General features: G+C 47.2%; 1 protein-coding gene across 1 annotated transcript in view; it reads left to right on the forward strand.

The window, feature by feature from the left end:
* Positions 1-1,167: 1,167 nt before the first annotated feature.
* Positions 1,168-14,836, forward strand: part of syndig1l (synapse differentiation inducing 1-like) — an 82,445-nt gene continuing 68,776 nt past the window's right edge. The window contains exon 1 of the mRNA XM_064991688.1: positions 1,168-1,689. Within this exon, the coding sequence (XP_064847760.1) occupies positions 1,168-1,689 (522 nt within the window). The remainder of the gene's footprint in view (positions 1,690-14,836) is intronic.

Consider the following 14,836-nt stretch of genomic DNA (forward strand, 5'->3'; position numbering starts at 1 on the left):
ATGTATCACTAGCCACTTTAAAAATGCCACTTTGTTTACATACTCATCTCATATGTATATACTGTACTCGATACCATCTACTGTATCTTGCCTATGCTGCTCTGTACCATCACTCATTCATATATCCTTATGTACATATTCTTTATCCCCTTACACTGTGTATAAGACAGTAGTTTAGGAATTGTTAGTTAGATTACTTGTTGGTTATTACTGCATTGTCGGAACTAGAAGCACAAGCATTTCGCTACACTCGCATTAACATCTGCTAACCATGTGTATGTGACAAATAAAATTTGATTTGATGATTTGATTTGATTTGACCAGTATGTCTCTCACTAGACCAGTATGTGACCACTAGACCAGTATGTGACCACTAGACCAGTATGTCTCTCACTAGACCAGTATGTCTCTCACTAGACCAGTATGTCTCTCACTAGACCAGTATGTCTCTCACTAGACCAGTATGCGTTGTGTTTACACCAGTTTCACTGAGACAAAAAAAACCCTGATCAAACTGAGTTTACTAACTCTCCTCTCCTCCCCACTCTCTCTCCTCTCCTCCCTCTCCTCCCCACTCTCTCTCTTCTCCTCTCCTTCCTCTCCTCCCCATTCTCTCTCTTATCCTCTCCTCTCTCTCCTCTCCTCCCTCTCCTCCCCATTCTCTCTCTTATCCTCTCCTCTCCTCCCCACTCTCTCCTCTCCTCCCTCTCCTCCCCATTCTCTCTCTTATCCTTTCCTCCCCACTCTCTGTCCTCCCCGCTCCTCCCTCTCCTCCCCACTCTCTCTCTTCTCCTCTCCTCCACACTCTCTCTCTTATCCTTTCCTCCCCTCTCTCTCCTCTCCCCCCTCTCCTCCCCATTCTCTCTCTTATCATTTCCTCTCCACTCTCTCTCCTCCCCTCTCCTCCCTCTCCTCCCCACTCTCTCTCCTCTCCTCCCCATTCTCTCTCTTATTCTCTCCTCTCTGCAGCTCTCGTCCTGTTGAGCAACATCAATAGCTGTCACCTCCCTCTCTTCTCCCTCCTTCCCTCCCTCCATCCCTCTCTCCTCTCCTCTCAAGCCACTCCCACTGACCCCCTGACACCTCCCTCTCTTCTCCCTCCCTCCCTCTCTCTTTCCGTGAGGTCCTGTTAAGCCACTCCCACTGACCCCCTGACCCCTCCTTGCCATGGAAAGCCTGAGCGAGCTCCAGAACCCGCTCTTGGATAAGAACAGTAAGCACGTCATCAACGGTTACGGGGGCGACTTCCCTAACGACCAGTACCAGGAGAATATTATCAACTACTTTGTAACCGGCGGCGATGGAGGAGGAGGTGGTGGAGGAGGTGACACTAGCAACGGTGCGGTGGCCCACGTGGGACAAAACAACAGCAACGGCAAAATGAAAGCTCAACAACTCCTGGACGCCACCTCCCTCCATCTGGCCGTTGAGGCCTTCTACAGGCCTAACTTCATCCTGTACAAGGAGGAAGGGGGAGGAGGAGACGGAGTCAAGGCCAAGGATTATAAGAGCGAGTGCTGCGAGACTACCTTCACAGAGAAGAAAGAGAAGGAGAGGGAGGCGTCTGTAGCAGTGGAGACCCCCGGCAGCACAGAGGACCCTCAGGCCAAGCTGCTAGAGGACGGAGACAACGTTAAGATACAGACTGTCTCCTACGAGGTGGAGGAGGAGGAGTATGTAGAGTATGAGGTAAGACCAGAGCCATACTGTAGTTAATGTGATCATGATAGACAGTAGAGGAGGAAGTAAGGACATACCTTCACTCTGGTGCAACCTCCCATAGTTTATTTTAGCAGATGTTTGGTCTGTCTAGCAAATATTGTGGTGGCTGGTGGAACCAGTAGGATTGTTTAGGGTTGGGGCATAGTGCAGAGCACTGGGTTGGGCAGTAGTCCAAAGAGGAGGTAGTCTCTCTCTCTCTCTCTCTGTCTCTCTCTCTCTCTGACTGTCTCTCTCTCTCTCTCTCTGACTGTCTCTCTCTCTGACTGTCTCTCTCTCTCTCTCTCTCTCTGTCTCTCTCTCTTTCTGACTGTCCCTCTGACTGTCTCTCTCTCTCTCTCTCTGTCTCTCTCTGACTGTCTCTCTCTATCTCTCTCTCTCTGTCTCCCTCTCTCTGACTGTCTCACTCTCTCTCTCTCTCTCTCTCTCTCTCTCTCACTGACTGACTGACTGACTGACTGACTGACTGACTAACTGACTGACTGTCTCTCTCTCTCACACACACACACTGACTGACTGTAGAGACTGTCAGAGAGAAAGATATAGAGACAGTCAGAGAGATAAAAATAGAGAGTGTTATAACAAGCTACTTCCCAGCATCTTCTTCCTTGTAGTGGACCAATGATATTACAGCTACCGGGCACTTGACCAATGGATATTACAGCAATAATCCACATTTAGACTGAACCGTTCACCACTCTGCTGTCTACCTATGCTGTGTGTGTATACACACTGTACTGTATCTCACACATGGATCGTTGCATCTCCTAAAAAATACATGATAGGTCTTAGCACGACTCTTTACCCAGTCGACATTTAAAGTGATAGTGCAGTATTTTGGCAATCAAGCCCTTCTTTCTACTTGTGAGACGAACTCATGGATACCATTTTTTTTAAATCTCTGCATGTAGTTCGAAGACGAAGTTGCTATCTTGTGTTAGCGCAAATGCTAACTAGCGTAGGCACAATGACTGGAGATCTACAGGATCAGATAGCATGCTAGCAGTTGTTATCGTTCCTGGTATCACTGTCTGCAAACACAGGAAAAGGTGCTTTGTGCTATTTTGAGTGTTTTTCTATTCACAGTCTTTTCAGGTTCAAACAGGATCAGACATCCGGTCGAAACAGTCACCATTCAAACAGCACACAGATGTTCTATACACATCCCTATCTATACTCTGAACAAAACACTATCCACTTCTATCCAATATGTGTTCTATACACATCCCTATCTATACTCTGAACAAAACACTATCCACTTCTATCCAATATGTGTTCTATACACATCCCTATCTATACTCTGAACAAAACACTATCCACTTCTATCCAATATGTGTTCTATACACATCCCTATCTATACTCTGAACAAAACACTATCCACTTCTATCCAATATGTGTCTCAGTTGTGGTCCTTTCAAATCTGCTTGATATTCTCTCTGTGTGTGTGTGTGTGTGTGTGTGTGTGTGTGTGTGTGTGTGTGTGTGTGTGTGTGTGTGTGTGTGTGTGTGTGTGTGTGTGTGTGTGTGTGTGCGCGCAGCCAGGTCGCTCAAGATTCACACTGGCTCAGTCTATTGTTTTTCTCAGATTATAATTGTAATTGGTTGTGTAACAGAACAGGCATTGAATAATAAAACAAAATATGGTCCCATTTTGGGATAATTTGGTTTTACAATGTCAACCACATCTCAATTTATGTCAATATAACAATATGGCTGCTGGCTCAGTCTGTCCATGGTCTGCATCACTCCGCCTGGTATCACGCACTCTATGCGTAGTGGGTGCGGAGTCAGGCTCAGGAAGCAGAGGGTAAAGAACAATGTTTTATTCCGGCACAGGGAAAATGGTCACGCCAAACACCAGGCGCAATAATAAGACCGTCTCAAAACCAGGACCCAACCAGTCCCGAGAAAAACAAAGTAAATCGCACAACCACAAACATGAACAGAGGAAAAATAAGCCGGCACAAAGAGCAGGCGGGCCTACCGGCTTAAATAGCTCAGCTAAAACCTAAGCACAAAACAGGTGTAACCAATAAGACAAAACCAACAGAAAAGGGAAAAGGGATCGGTGGCAGCTAGTAGACCGGTGACGATGACCGCCGAGCGCCGCCCGAACAGGAAGAGGAGACAAAACCAACAGAAGGGATCGTTGGCAGCTAGTAGACCGGTGACGACGACCGCCGAGCGCCGCCCGAACAGGAAGAGGAGACAAAACCAACAGAAGGGATCGGTGGCAACTAGTAGACCGGTGACGATGACCGCCGAGCGCCGCCCGAACAGGAAGAGGAGACAAAACCAAAAGAAGGGATAGGTGGCAGCTAGTAGACCGGTGACGACGACCGCCGAGCGCAGCCTGAACAGGAAGAGGAGACAAAACCAAAAGAAGGGATCGGTGGCAGCTATTAGACCGGTGACGACGACCGCCGAGCGCCGCCCGAACAGGAAGAGGAGACAAAACCAACAGAAGGGATCGGTGGCAGCTAGTAGACCGGTGACGACGACCGCCGAGCGCCGCCCGAACAGGAAGAGGAGACAAAACCAAAAGAAGGGATCGGTGGCAGCTAGTAGACCGGTGACGATGACCGCCGAGCGCCGCCAGAACAGGAAGAGGAGCCACCATCGGTGGGAGTCGTGACAACTGGGGAATCCTCGGTCCTGTAAAACAAATGAAACACATGCAGGGCATTCAGAAAGTATTCAGACCCCTTGACCATAATGACAAAGCAAAAACAAGTTTTTAGAAATGTTTGCAAATGTATAAAAATAAATCACATTTACGTAATTATTCAGACCCTTTGCACAGTACTATGTTGAAACATCTTTGGCAGCGATTGCAGCCTCAAGTCTTCTTGGATATGACGCTACAAGATTGGCACACCTGTATTTGGGGAGTTTATCCCATTCTTCTCTGCATATCCTCTCAAGCTCTGTCAGGTTGGATGGGGAGAGTTGCTGCACAGCAATTTTCAGGTCTCCAGAGATGTTTGATCGGGTTCAAGTCCGGGCTCTGGCTGGGCCACTCAAGGACATTCAGAGACGTTTCCTGAAGCCACTCCTACGTTGTCTTGGCTGTGTGCTTAGGGCCGTTGTCCTGTTGGAAGGTGAACCTTCGCCCCCAGTCTGAGGTCCTGAGCGCTCTGGAGCATGTTTTCATCAAGACCTTTCCGTACTTTGCTTCGTTCATCTTTCCCTCGATCCTGACTAGTCTCCCAGTCCCTGCCTCCAAAGAGTTCAATCTTGGTTTCATCAGGACAGAGGATACTATTTTTTCATGGTCTGAGAGTCTTTAGGTGCCTTTTGGTAAACTCCAAGTGGGCTGTCATGTGCCTTTCATTGGCTTCCGTCTGGCCATTCTACCATAAAGACCTGATTGGTGGAGTGCTACAGAGATGGTTGTCCATCTGGAAGGTTCTCCCATCTCCACATAGGAACTCTAGAGCTTTGTCAGCGTGACCATCGAGTTCTTGGTCACCTCCCTGACCAAGGTTGTTCTCCCCAGATTGCTCAGTTTGGCCGGGTGGCCAGCTCTAGGAAGAGTCTTGGTGGTTCCAAACTTGGTGGAACCAAGTTCCTCCAATCAAGTTGTAGAAACATCTTAAGGATGATCAATGGAAACAGGATGCACCTGAGCTCAATTTCGAGTCTCATAGCAAAGGGTCTGAATAAATATTTTAAAAAAGGGTTTTCTAATTTGTATCATTTTTTTCATCCAAAACCTGTCATTATGGGGTATTGTGTTTAGATTGCTGAGGAAATTGTTTTCTTTAATCAATTTTAGAATAAGACTGTAACGTAAGAAAATGTGGAGAAAGTCAAATGGTCTCAATACTTCCCGAAGGCACTGTAGGTAGGTTGTTGAATTTGTCACTACATCTGTCATGGATTCAGTCCATGGATTATTATTGATATTCTCATTATAGGCAGGGATTCTCTCTCTCTGCGTACAGTCTAGACAGCGCTGTCAGTTTCCTACCCGCAATTTTGTAGATCAACGACCGGCTCAAGACACCTTGTTGTCCTAACATCCTCTTATCTATTTCACCTTCATGAAGGATTTTAGGGGAAAGGATGAAACTGGGGTCAATTAAGGATCTAATTCGCATTTTTTGAGAGAGAGAATACTATTTTTCTCCGTTTTCTGGGCTTGTGATTCAAATGTAATACATGGATTCAAATGTCTTTGAAGAGCTGTGCAAGTGATACATTTGTGACATCATCAATATTATTCCTATTATTTTTCAACTTGGCACAGTCAAAAGATGCCACCTTCTCCAAACAAGTCAAATGTATGCCCTGCTAGAACTGCCCTTGTCAACTGTAAGTGCTGTTACTGTGAAGTGTAAACGTCTAGGAGCAACAACGGCTCAGCCGCTAAGTGGTAGGCCACACAAGCTCCTACTACTACTACTCTGGCTCGTCGGATGTGGAGGGGCTTGCAAACTATCATGGATTATAAAGGGAAACTCAGCCGTGAGCTGTCCAGTGACGCAAGCCTACAGTTGAAGTTGTAAATTTACATACACTTAGGTTGGAGTCATTAAAACTTGTTTTTCAACCATTCCACAACTTTCTTGTTAGCAAACTATATTGCTGGCAAGTCGATTAGACATCTAAATAGCATTCTAAATCTTCACTTATCTTTGATGATCTTCATCAGAATGCACTCCCAGGAATCCCAGTTCCACAATAATATATATTTTTTTCTACGATAAAGTCCATATATTATTCCAACCGGACTATTCCTTTGTCTTTAGAAATGCAGGTTGCTCTCACGGCCACGCGCGTAACAAGCTCATGGCCTTCTGCCAGACACCTGATTGAAACAGCTCTCATTTGCTCCCTCTTCACAATAGAAGCCCGAAACAAAGTTCTAAAGACTGTTGACATCTAGTGGACATCAAGCCAAAGAACACCACCCCAACTTTGAAGCACGGGGGTGGCAGCATCATGTTGTGGGGGTGCTTTGCTGCAGGAGGGACTGGTGCACTAAACAAAATAGATGGCATCATTAGGAGGAAAATTATGTTGATATATTGAAGCAACATCTTAAGACATCAGTCAGGAAGTTAAAGCTTGGTTGCAAATGGGTTTTCCAAATGGGCAATGACCCCAGGCATACTTCCAAAGTTGTGGCAAAATGGCTTAAGGACAACAAAGTCAAGGTAATGGAGTGACCATCACAAAGCCCTGACCTCAATCCTATAGAAAATGTGTGGGCAGAACTGAAAAAGCGTCTGCGGGCAAGGAGGCCTACAAACCTGACTCAGTTACACCAGCTCTGTAAGGAGGAGTGGGCCATAACTCACCCAACTTATTGTGGGAAGCTTGTGGAAGGCTACCCAAAACGTTTGGCAATGCTTCCAAATACTAATTGAGTGTATGTAAACTTCTGACCCACTGGGAATGTGATGAAAAAAATAAAAGCTGAAATAAATCATTCTCTGTACTATTATTCTGACATTTCACATTCTTAAAATAAAGTGGTGATACTATCTGACCTAAGACATGGCATTTTTACTAACATTAAATGTCATGAATTGTGTAATGTTTTGTTTAAATGTGTTTGGCTAAGGTGTATATAAACTTCCGACTTCATCTGTATATACCTGCTTCGAAGCAAGCAACACTGAACCGTGCATGAGAGCACCAGCTGTTCCGGGCATCTGTGTGAGCACTCTCTCCATAGCCGATATAAGTAAGATGTTGAAACAGGTCAACATTCACAAGGCCGCAGGGCCAGATTAATTACCAGGACGCATACTCAGAGCACACACTGACCAGCTGGAAAGTGTCTTCACTGACACTTTCAACCTCTCCCTTGCCCTGTCTGTAATACCTACATGTTTCAAGCTGACCACCATAGTCCATGTGCTTAAGAACATTTACATTTACATTTAAGTCATTTAGCAGACGCTCTTATCCAGAGCGACTTACAAATTGGTGAATTCACCTTCTGACATCCAGTGGAACAGCCACTTTACAATAGTGCATCTAAATCATTTAAGGGGGGTGAGAAGGATTACTTATCCTATCCTAGGTATTCCTTGAAGAGGTGGGGTTTCAGGTGTCTCCGGAAGGTGGTGATTGACTCTGCTGTCCTGGCGTCGTGAGGGAGTTTGTTCCACCATTGGGGGGCCAGAGCAGCGAACAGTTTTGACTGGGCTGAGCGGGAACTGTACTTCCTCAGTGGTAGGGAGGCGAGCAGGCCAGAGGTGGATGAACGCAGTGCCCTTGTTTGGGTGTAGGGCCTGATCAGAGCCTGGAGGTACTGCGGTGCCGTTCCCCTCACAGCTCCGTAGGCAAGCACCATGGTCTTGTAGCGGATGCGAGCTTCAACTGGAAGCCAGTGGAGAGAGCGGAGGAGCGGGGTGACGTGAGAGAACTTGGGAAGGTTGAACACCAGACGGGCTGCGGCGTTCTGGATGAGTTGTAGGGGTTTAATGGCACAGGCAGGGAGCCCAGCCAACAGCGAGTTGCAGTAATCCAGACGGGAGATGACAAGTGCCTGGATTAGGACCTGCGCCGCTTCCTGTGTGAGGCAGGGTCGTACTCTGCGGATGTTGTAGAGCATGAACCTACAGGAACGGGCCACCGCCATGATGTTGGTTGAGAACGACAGGGTGTTGTCCAGGATCACGCCAAGGTTCTTAGCGCTCTGGGAGGAGGACACAATGGAGTTGTCAAACGTGATGGCGAGATCATGGAACGGGCAGTCCTTCCCCGGGAGGAAGAGCAGCTCCGTCTTGCCGAGGTTCAGCTTGAGGTGGTGATCCGTCATCCACACTGATATGTCTGCCAGACATGCAGAGATGCGATTCGCCACCTGGTCATCAGAAGGGGGAAAGGAGAAGATTAATTGTGTGTCGTCTGCATAGCAATGATAGGAGAGACCATGTGAGGTTATGACAGAGCCAAGTGACTTGGTGTATAGCGAGAATAGGAGAGGGCCTAGAACAGAGCCCTGGGGGACACCAGTGGTGAGAGCGCGTGGTGAGGAGACAGATTCTCGCCACGCCACCTGGTAGGAGCGACCTGTCAGGTAGGACGCAATCCAAGCGTGGGCCGCGCCGGAGATGCCCAACTCGGAGAGGGTGGAGAGGAGGATCTGATGGTTCACAGTATCGAAGGCAGCCGATAGGTCTAGAAGGATGAGAGCAGAGGAGAGAGAGTTAGCTTTAGCAGTGCGGAGCGCCTCCGTGATACAGAGAAGAGCAGTCTCAGTTGAATGACTAGTCTTGAAACCTGACTGATTTGGATCAAGAAGGTCATTCTGAGAGAGATAGCGGGAGAGCTGGCAAAGGACGGCACGTTCAAGAGTTTTGGAGAGAAAAGAAAGAAGGGATACTGGTCTGTAGTTGTTGACATCGGAGGGATCGAGTGTAGGTTTTTTCAGAAGGGGTGCAACTTTCGCTCTCTTGAAGATGGAAGGGACGTAGCCAGCGGTCAGGGATGAGTTGATCAGCGAGGTGAGGTAAGGGAGAAGGTCTCCGGAAATGGTCTGGAGAAGAGAGGAGGGGATAGGGTCAAGCGGGCAGGTTGTTGGGCGGCCGGCCGTCACAAGAAGCGAGATTTCATCTGGAGAGAGAGGGGAGAAAGAGGTCAGAGCACAGGGTAGGGCAGTGTGAGCAGAACCAGCGGTGTCGTTTGACTTAGCAAACGAGGATCGGATGTCGTCGACCTTCTTTTCAAAATGGTTGACGAAGTCATCTGCAGAGAGGGAGGAGGGGGGGGAGGGGGAGGAGGATTCAGGAGGGAGGAGGATTCAGGAGGGAGGAGAAGGTGGCAAAGAGCTTCCTAGGGTTAGAGGCAGATGCTTGGAATTTAGAGTGGTAGAAAGTGGCTTTAGCAGCAGAGACAGAGGAGGAAAATGTAGAGAGGAGGGAGTGAAAGGATGCCAGGTCCGCAGGGAGGCGAGTTTTCCTCCATTTCCGCTCGGCTGCCCGGAGCTCTGTTCTGTGAGCTCGCAATGAGTCGTCGAGCCACGGAGCGGGAGGGGAGGACCGAGCCGGCCTGGAGGATAGGGGACATAGAGAGTCAAAGGATGCAGAAAGGGAAGAGAGGAGGGTTGAGGAGGCAGAATCAGGAGATAGGTTGGAGAAGGTATGAGCAGAGGGAAGAGATGATAGGATGGAAGAGGAGAGAGTAGCGGGGGAGAGAGAGCGAAGGTTGGGACGGCGCGATACCATCCGAGTAGGGGCAGTGTGGGAAGTGTTGGATGAGAGCGAGAGAGAAAAGGATACAAGGTAGTGGTCGGAGACTTGTGGTCGGGGAGTTGCAATGAGGTTAGTGGAAGAAGAGCATCTAGTAAAGATGAGGTCGAGCGTATTGCCTGCCTTGTGATTAGGGGGGGAAGGTGAGAGGGTGAGGTCAAAAGAGGAGAGGAGTGGAAAGAGGGAGGCAGAGAGGAATGAGTCAAAGGTAGACGTGGGGAGGTTAAAGTCGCCCAGGACTGTGAGAGGTGAGCCGTCCTCAGGAAAGGAGCTTATCAAGGCATCAAGCTCATTGATGAACTCTCCGAGGGAACCTGGAGGGCGATAAATGATAAGGATGTTAAGCTTGAAAGGGCTTGTAACTGTGACAGCATGGAATTCAAAGGAGGCGATAGACAGATGGGTAAGGGGAGAAATAGAGAATGACCACTTGGGAGAGATGAGGATCCCGGTGCCACCACCCCGCTGACCAGAAGCTCTCGGGGTGTGCGAGAACACGTGGGCGGGCGAAGAGAGAGCAGTAGGAGTAGCAGTGTTATCTGTGGTGATCCATGTTTCCGTCAGTGCCAAGAAGTCGAGGGACTGGAGGGAGGCATAGGCTGAGATGAACTCTGCCTTGTTGGCCGCAGATCGGCAGTTCCAGAGGCTACCGGAGACCTGGAACTCCACGTGGGTCGTGCGCGCTGGGACCACCAGATTAGGGTGGCCGCGGCCACGCGGTGTGGAGCGTTTGTATGGTCTGTGCAGAGAGGAGAGAACAGGGATAGATAGACACATAGTTGACAGGCTACAGAAGAGGCTACGCTAATGCAAAGGAGATTGGAATGACAAGTGGACTACACGTCTCGAATGTTCAGAAAGTTAAGCTTACGTAGCAAGAAACCTATTGACTAAAATGATTGAAATGACACAGTACTGCTGGAGTAGGCTAGCTGGCAGTGGCTGCGTTGTTGACTTTGTAGGCTAGCTGGCAGTGGCTGCGATGTTGACACTACACTAATCAAGTCGTTCCGTCGAGTGTAATAGTTTCTACAGTGCTGCTATTTGGGGCTAGCTAGCTAGCTAGCAGTGTTGATTGCGTTACGTTACGTTAAAAGAACGACAATAGCTAGCTAGCTAACCTAGAAAATCGCTCTAGACTACACAATTGTCTTAGATACAAAGACGGCTATGTAGCTAGCTAGCTACGATCAAACAAATCAAACCGTTGTACTGTAATAGTTTCTACAGTGCTGCTATTCGGGGGCTAGCTGGCTAGCTAGCAGTGATGATTGCGTTACGTTACGTTAAAAGAACGACAATAGCTGGCTAGCTAACCTAGAAAATCGCTCTAGACTACACAATTGTCTTAGATACAAAGACGGCTATGTAGCTAGCTAGCTACGATCAAACAAATCAAACCGTTGTACTGTAATAGTTTCTACAGTGCTGCTAGTCGGGGGCTAGCTGGCTAGCTAGCAGTGAAGAACGCCAAGGTAACCTGTCTTAGTGACTATCACCCCATAGCACAAACATCTGTAGCCATGAACGGCTGGTCAACACGCACGTCAACATTATCATCCCAGACACCTTGGACCCACTCCAACAGATCCACAGATGATCTCTATTACAAAAACCTCTTCTTCAACGTCAGCAAGACAAAGGATCTGATGATGGACTGCAAGAAAATGGAAGGCCGAGCACACGCCCATCCACACCGATGGGGCTGTAGTGGAGCAGGTCGAGAGCTTCAAGTTCATCGGTGTCCATATCACTAAGGAAATATCATTGTTCACATACACCAACTCAGGTGTGAAGAGGGCACAACAGCACCTCTTCCCCTTCAGGAGGCAGAAAATATTTTGTCATGGGCTCCTTGGATCCTCAAACGTTGTACAGCCGCACCATTGAGAGCATCTTAACTGGCTGCATCACCGCCTGGTATGGAAACTAATTGGCATCTGACCGCAAGGCACTACATAGGTTAGTGTTGATTGCCCAGTTCATCCTGAGGGCCAAGCTCCCTGCCATCCAAAAATTGTCAAAGACTCCGGCCACCCAAGTCATAGACTGTTCTCTCTGCTACCACACTGCAAGCTGTACCAATGCACCAAGTCTCGAAGCCAAAGGATCCTGAACAGCTTCTAGCCCCCAAACCATTAGACTGCTAAATAGTCAGTCCTGGTAGATATCAGTTAACTATTTAACTATCTACATTGACCGTTTTCGATCACATACTCTGCTGCTGTTTATTATCTATCCTGTTGCCTGTCACTTTATCCCTACCTATATGTACATATCGACCTCAATTACCTCATACCCCTGCACATTGACTCGGTACTGATACCATGTGTATATAGCCAAGTTATTGTTACTCATTGTGTATTTATTGCTTGTGTTATCATTGTGTATTATTTTAAATATATATATACATATTCTCTGCATTGTTGGGAAGGGCCCGTAAGTAAGCATTTCACTGTTAGTCGAGAGAGAGAGTCAAGAGAGAGAGAGAGAGCGAGAGAGAGAGACTAAAAGCAAATAGCACAAAAGGATGAGAAAAGCGAAACACATCCTGTTAGTAGTGTGAGACTGAATTGCTCCGTTGAAGGGTCCTCATCAGAGCACGATGGCCATGATTTTCACCGTGATGAGTGTCTATCTTAGGAGGAAGAAGGGCACTAAAGTGGATCTACTTTCATCTCCCGTAAAGATGATGATGATGATGAGACAGTTTACCATTAGCTTCATCTCTGTGTCTCAAATGGTACCCTATCCAGAGCCATGGTCAAAAGTAGTGCACCAAGTGCAGAGATGTAGGACCTTCATAAACATTTGTAATTTTTGAAATGTCAGACTTGATTTGCCCTAATGAAAAATGTATCAACCCCTGTAAAAAAGTTGCATGAATTATAAATCAACATAATTCACATGTCCTGTTGCTGCAGGATCATTATTTTCCCCGTCTGTAGCAAACTAGCTCAAATTAAGATACTACATCTGTAGGGAATAGGGTACCATGTGTTATTCCAAGCAGGAAACTAGTGATGGCCAGAGACAGACTTGAAAACATACTATAAGGCATTTGCCAATGTTTGGCTAGCATCACATGTACAGAATTAGAATGAAAAGAAGAATGGGATTCTTCTCCAGAATGGTTTTTTCCACCAGCCACCCAATGGGGTTCTGTCTCAAAGGAATGTTCATGTACTGTAGAACACTGAGAGAGGATTCTAGAATTCCATAAGATTATGTTACTTTTCCAGATGGTACATCCAATATTGTCACTGGTCCAAACTCCACAGAATGTTGCTCTGAACCTGGGGTCTGCTGTATTCTCATCCTGTCCCCATATGTACAGCACAGATGTAGGATCTTAATATAATCCAGTTTGCCACATTAGGAAATGAATCCTGCAGCAATAGGAAATGTGAATTATTATGTTGATTATAATTCATGGATATTTATGTAGGGTTTGATACATTTTCCTGAAGTGAAACATTTACATTTCAAAATGGAAATGACCAACTTCAGAAGAAATTCGAACCCCTGAAATACACAACATTTGTTTTTGTTCCTGTTCTCCTCCAACAGGGTGATCAAATTAACATCTGAAGGTGTACAGTACTAGTGGCAGTAAGCTGTGATCTTTGATCTCCTGTGAAAACATTCAGAGAATTCACAGATGTACCTTAAGAGTGACTTTTTCCTCCAGTACGGAACATTTCAGTCGATCTGGGCAAGGGAAGGGAAGTGTTACAGTATACAGTGTATGTAGACACCTCTTCAAATGAGTGTATTGGGCAATTTCAGCCACCACCCATTGCTAACTGGTGTATAAAATTCAGCACACAGCCATACATTCTCCATAGACAAAGATTGTCAGCAGAATGGCCTTACTAAAGAGCTCAGTGACGTCTAGTAGCAACAACGGCTCGGCAGCAAAAGTGGTAGGTCACACAAGCTCACAGAACGGGACTGCCGAGGGCTGAAGCGGAGTAGTGGGTAAACATTTTCCTTGGGTTGCAACACTCACTACCGAGTTTCAAACAGCCTCTGGAAGCAACGTCAGTACAATAATTGTTTGTCGGGAGCTTCATGAAATGGGTTTCCATGGCCAAGCAGCCTCACACAAGCCTAAGATCCTCATGCGCAATGCCAGCGTTGGCTGGAGTGGTGTAAAGCTCACTACCATTGGACTCTGGAGCAGCGGAAACGTGTTCTCTGGAGTGATGAATCACGCTTCACCATCTGTCAGTCTGACAGAGGAATCTGGTTTTGGCAGATGCCAAGAGAATGCTACATGCCCCAATGCATAGTGACAACTGTAAAGTTTGGTGGAGGAGGAATAATGATCTGGGATGTTTTTCATGTTTCGGGCTAGGCCCCTTAGTTCCAGTGAAGGGAAATCTTAACGCTACAGCATACAATGACATTCTAGAAGATCCTGTGCTTCCAACTTTGTGGCAACAGTTTGGGGAAGGCCCTTTCCTGTTTCAGAATGACAATGCCCCCATGTACAAAGCGGGTGCATACAGAAATGGTTTGTTGAGATCGGTGTGGAAGAACTTGACTGGCCTGCAGAGAGCGCTGACCTCAACCCCATCGAACACCTTTGAGATGAATTGGAACGAGTTGGAAGAGTGGAGGCTGTTACAGCAGCAATGTTCCCACATCTAGTGGAAAGTCTTCCCTGGAGAGTGGAGGCTGTTATAGCAGCAACGTTCCTACATCTAGTGGAAAGCCTTCCCAGAAGAGTGGAGGCTGTTATAGCAGCAATGTTCCAAAATCTAGTGGAAAGCCTTCCCAGAAGAGTGGAGGCTGTTATAGCAGCAATGTTCCAACATCTAGTGGAAAGCCTTCCCAGAAGAGTAGAGGCTGTTATAGCAGCAATGTTCCTACATCTAGTGGAAAGCCTTCCCAGAAGAGTG

The sequence above is a fragment of the Oncorhynchus masou genome, chromosome 16 (genome assembly GCF_036934945.1).
Source record: "Oncorhynchus masou masou isolate Uvic2021 chromosome 16, UVic_Omas_1.1, whole genome shotgun sequence".
Taxonomy (NCBI): domain Eukaryota; kingdom Metazoa; phylum Chordata; class Actinopteri; order Salmoniformes; family Salmonidae; genus Oncorhynchus; species Oncorhynchus masou.